Genomic DNA, 4,812 nt, shown 5'->3' on the forward strand with positions numbered 1-4,812 from the left:
TATAGAGCTCCAAGGAGATTATGTTGAAAAATAAAAAAAAATTTACCCAAAAAAAATTGTTTTTATACTTCATTCTAAGGACTTATTGAACTACCCTCTTACGTGATGAGAATGTGTTCGTTAAGACCAAAGGAGCTTTAACAAAAGGGAATTGACAATCACCAAATTACATTTGTCGATGCTTTGACCATCAATTTTAACTGTTCTGTGTTCAAATGTGGGGAAAATACAATGAACGAGTGCGTAGCAGGAGGTAAATACATAATCGAACGCGAGCACATATTTTTTGTAGTTTTATTAAACTATTTGAGACATTTTAGTTTCGAATCAGTCGTTTGAAAATTTTTAAATTCATCCTCTCTGTTCTGAGTTTACATTTTTCGCAAAGAAAAAACAACATGTCCAATGATAAACATAATCAGGAAATATAGTGATGATTAATGTACAAGAAATCACAAATAATTCAAGGTCAATAACTGTAAACTTCTTATCGTAAACCGAATGAACATTAAACTTTAGTCGCTTGAGTAGATCTTGGAAAATAAATGTTCCATTATACTTTGAGTAAAAAACGCTTACAAAACCTTATCAAAACATATAAATTTTAATTAAGTACTGAAAGTGGAAAATCTTTAAAGTAGAAAACGAATCAATTTTTAGATTCCATAAATGGATTTTAAAAGATAGATATAGGAGAATATAAGCTTATTAATTAAAAAAAAATTCGTTTAAAAATTACCATGTCAAAGGATAGAAATAATAACATTTGAAGAATTTGAAACTTTTATTTCATAAAAAACTCCAGTTTCCAAAAAACCCATACATCACGTTATGATAATTTTTAATTTAGGAATTTAAAAAAAAATTTTATCAGAATATTTAAACTTTTTTTTGTATAACTAGTTCTCAAAGTTGCTTCCTTTAGTTTCATTGATTGTAATTTCTTTCTAGGCAATTTGTCACTTTTATTATGTTATATATGAATGAGGGTGATCTTAAGTAAAGTAAAAACCTGAATATGAGAGAAAAATCAGGGAATTTTATTAGTAAAGGGAATTTAGGGAATAAAAAAAATGTTTGCCAACATTGGGGAGTTTTTATAAGAAGCACTTTAAATAACTTTCAAAGATAATTAATTTAACATGTTTTATTTTAAATTGTTTTATTCCACTTATAAAAGATTCTATGTTTAAAACGTTACAAGTTTAAGATTCTGGACTTTGAATATTAATGGTAAGTGAAAATAAAATACTGGCCGGGGAAAGTTAGGAAAGGTTGAAAATGAAGTTTTGCGGTCACAATTTATTTAAAAGTCATACTTTTAAATAAAAATTGAACTGTTTTGTTGAAAATTAATCTTCTTTCCCATGTGGAAAAATTTCGTGGCGCTGTACTGTTTCTGTCTAGTCCGCCTTGAGTCGACACTGGCGCGCTGCAGGCCGACTGTCCAGTGGCTAGACTGGGATGTAACGCTCGGAGCGACTAGTTTCTAGACTGATCATCTAATTTGATAAAAAAAATTAATAATTAAATAATATGATTATTTTTTATTACCTAAAAGTTTAATATATAGATTTTTCAGTTAATTAAAAATATGAAAAAAGTTTGTGTACACAAAAAAATGAAATCATGAGTTCCCGCAAGTCTTGTACATACATCGGGAGTCTAACTTTTGACGTGTAATTTTATATTATTTTGCTGTGACTGCTAAAAGTTAAAAAAATGGTCATTTTTGCCGGATATGAATTTCGTTCATGACATCGTAATATTTATTTAAATGAAACATGAACCATTTTTATATTCAAAGTAGTTTATAAGTAAATAAATTATTTAAAATAATGAGGTTTTTTTTATTACACTTGTGATTCGATTTCGAAATGATTATTGCTTATTATTTTAAACAATTAATACTTTAGGATTAATTTGTATTTAAACAATCAATAAATAATTACAATAAATTATTTATGTTGAAATTTAAAAACATTCAATTCAATTTAAAGAAAATGCTTTTAAATATTTTGTTAAAAAATCGTTCTTAAGAATACAGTGCGTATATTAAAATTTCAATCGCCTTCAATAATTATTGTTGATCACCTTAAATATTTAATAGTATTCATTTAATTATTACTCGAGTGTTTATGTAATTATGTATTGTAATTTTATAAATCTTTCATTCAAACATTGTTACTTTCTGAATTCACTCTTGTAATTTTTTCAAAGTTCAAACCGTGATTATATCTAAAGCTACCTAAAATCTGAATGAATCAAATTCGTAACGAACTCCTACATAGCGTCAAGACTGGGACTAGACAGTAGAAACGATAGAATCAAACACGTAGGAAAATTAGACAGCTCCAGTGTAGCGCCCGTCTAGTATTGCGTGAATAGACAGGCTTGAGAAAAACTGTATTGACATTAGCCTAATTCAAGACTGCTACGGGATTTTTCCACACGGGTTCCTTAAGGATAAAAACATTTTGAAAAAATTAGTCTTTTTTGTTTGAATTCAACTGTTTTTTTTATTAAAATATTTTAGTCGAAATATGTACTATTACATTATTTGTTGAAAATTTATCTTTTTGGTTGAAAGTTCAGTTACTTGGTTTAAGGTAGAGCCACTTTGTTAAAGAATTATTTTTTGTTGACGATTCATCATTCTAGTTCAAAAATAATCTTCTGAGTTAAAAATTCATCTCCTCAGTTAAAATTCTTTTTTTTTGGTTCCCACCTACCGTCAGCCCCAAAATCAGCGCTATGAAAGAGTTTCAATTAATTCATTTTTATGGTAGATGTCCATTTTGGTTGTAAATTGAACTATTTGGTTGAAAATGCTTTTTTTTAAATTTAAATTAATTTTTTTAATGTAAATGTAAATTTTCAACTGAAAATGTAAGTTTTCCATTTTTTGTTCAAAACTGATCATTTTATTTTAAAATTCGCCTTTTTTTGGTAAAAAACTAATTTTGTTTCTTGAAATTCTATCACTTTTGGTTGGATAATTCAACTTTCAGCTTAAAAGTTGACAAACTTTGTTAAAAAGTTGTCCTTTTGGTTCAAGTTTCATTATTTCAGTTAAAAATTCATCACCCTGGTGAAAACTAAACTGTTTTGGAGAAGCTTCGTCTTTTTGGTTAAATCATGTTGACGAAAATACGTGTTTTTTAAAGTCATTTTTTAACGGAAAATATAGCTTTTCCATTTTCGATTGAAAATTTAACTGCTTTATTGAAACTTCGTCCTTTTGGTTTATAAGCTTATTTTTCATGGCCGAAAGGCCATCTTTTTTGGTTGAAATAAATAAATTTTTAAATGGCTTCATTCTGTTAATAATTTTTAAAATAAGGTTTTTCGACCACCCTCTGAATTCGTAAAACCAAAAGTTTTCAACTAAAACCTCTCACCAAATTTCAATTCATTTGAATTAGGATATTTTTAATAAAAATATTTAATATTTCTAAATTTCAGGTATTCGCTAACGAGGGAGATACCCGTTTTACGCCAAAATCAAAGGTGGTTTATGACGATCCAGACGTGGAACGAGTTCGTAGATGTCATTTGAACGACTTGGAAAACATTCTTCCTTGGTTTATCATCACTTATATTTATCTTGGAACTAACCCTTCAGTTTGGTTAGCAAGCAATTTAATGAAAGGATTCGTTTTATCAAGAATTGCTCACACTCTGTCCTATGCTGTTTATCCTACACAACCTGCGAGAGCGATTGCATTTTTCATTGGCTACTTGATTATGGGATATCAAGCTATTGTCAGCCTGCTTCATTATATGTAAATAAAATGAAAAAAGGTAGAGAAAATGTTTCTAGAATGTAAAATCTTCACTTCCAATTATTTATAATTATATTACGAGGGAAACAAGATCAAAATTATGATAAATAATTATGATCTAGAGAGAATGTGTAATCATAAGAAGTATTTTTATAACCTGAATTATAATCTTAATATTTATAGTAGCAGGTTTAGTGTTACCTATTTTTGGATATAGATTTTATATGCATGATTTTGTAACAGAATATTAAGAATTTTGGAAAATAGTTATGCAAAATGATTATTAAATGGCATTATACAACATTTAATTTAATTTTGTGATGATATTGTAGATTTAGGAATTTCTTAATATGATAATTTTTTTAAAGAAAGAGCTATTTTAATTAATTAGACTTAGTTATTATATTGACTATTTTATTTAAAATTTTTGGAATTAGAATGTTTTAATTTTTCAATCTGATAATTTAATGATTTCAATACTTAATATCTTTTCAATTGAACTGTTTTCCTTTTTCAGTATAATTTGAACTGTCACTATGATTTAAATGTTAATATAATGTCAAAGAAATTAAAAATTAGAATTTAAAATATTAGTTTCTCCCAATTTTCAACTCTTTAAAAAATATTAAGAATAAATTGAAACATTAAACTTGATCATTTAAAAAAACGTCAATAAATTTTATATAGCTTTAAATTACTTTTATTGCATACAGCTCTTTCAGGGCGCAGTCCCGATACATATTAGCAGGGTAGCAGATTTGCGGAGTAGGCTATTCGACCAATCAGACGATGGCAGGGAATTTGCTGAAAAGAGTTCCGAAAGTGATAAGTTCTGAATATCTTGAAATATTTAACATCGCTTAATTCCTGGAATTAATGGAATGTTCGAAATTCCCTGAATGCTTGAAATATTTGAAATTTCTTTCATATTCTGAATTCTCCTAATTTGCTAATCAACACACTTTATTATCCACCTGTCCCGTGACAATGTATACAAGAAAAGGCATTCGTATTGGATGATTTCTTC

At 27.5% G+C, this 4,812-nt stretch overlaps 1 protein-coding gene across 2 annotated transcripts in view; it reads left to right on the plus strand.

Moving 5' to 3' along the window:
* LOC117171689 (microsomal glutathione S-transferase 1-like) overlaps positions 1–4,580 on the plus strand; it is a 12,172-nt gene extending 7,592 nt beyond the window's left edge. Inside the window, exons 2-3 of one of the 2 annotated variants that reach the window (XM_033359220.1) lie at positions 3,466–3,804; positions 4,499–4,580. In XM_033359220.1, the coding sequence (XP_033215111.1) occupies positions 3,466–3,789 (324 nt within the window). In that variant the 3' untranslated portion in view covers positions 3,790–3,804; positions 4,499–4,580. Of the gene's footprint in view, positions 1–3,465; positions 4,094–4,498 lie in introns of those variants that run through there. The other variant, XM_033359219.1, reaches the window with a different exon arrangement.
* The last annotated feature ends 232 nt before the right edge of the window (positions 4,581–4,812 follow it).

Source organism: Belonocnema kinseyi, chromosome 4 (genome assembly GCF_010883055.1).
Source record: "Belonocnema kinseyi isolate 2016_QV_RU_SX_M_011 chromosome 4, B_treatae_v1, whole genome shotgun sequence".
In the NCBI taxonomy this organism is placed as follows: Eukaryota; Metazoa; Arthropoda; class Insecta; order Hymenoptera; family Cynipidae; genus Belonocnema; species Belonocnema kinseyi.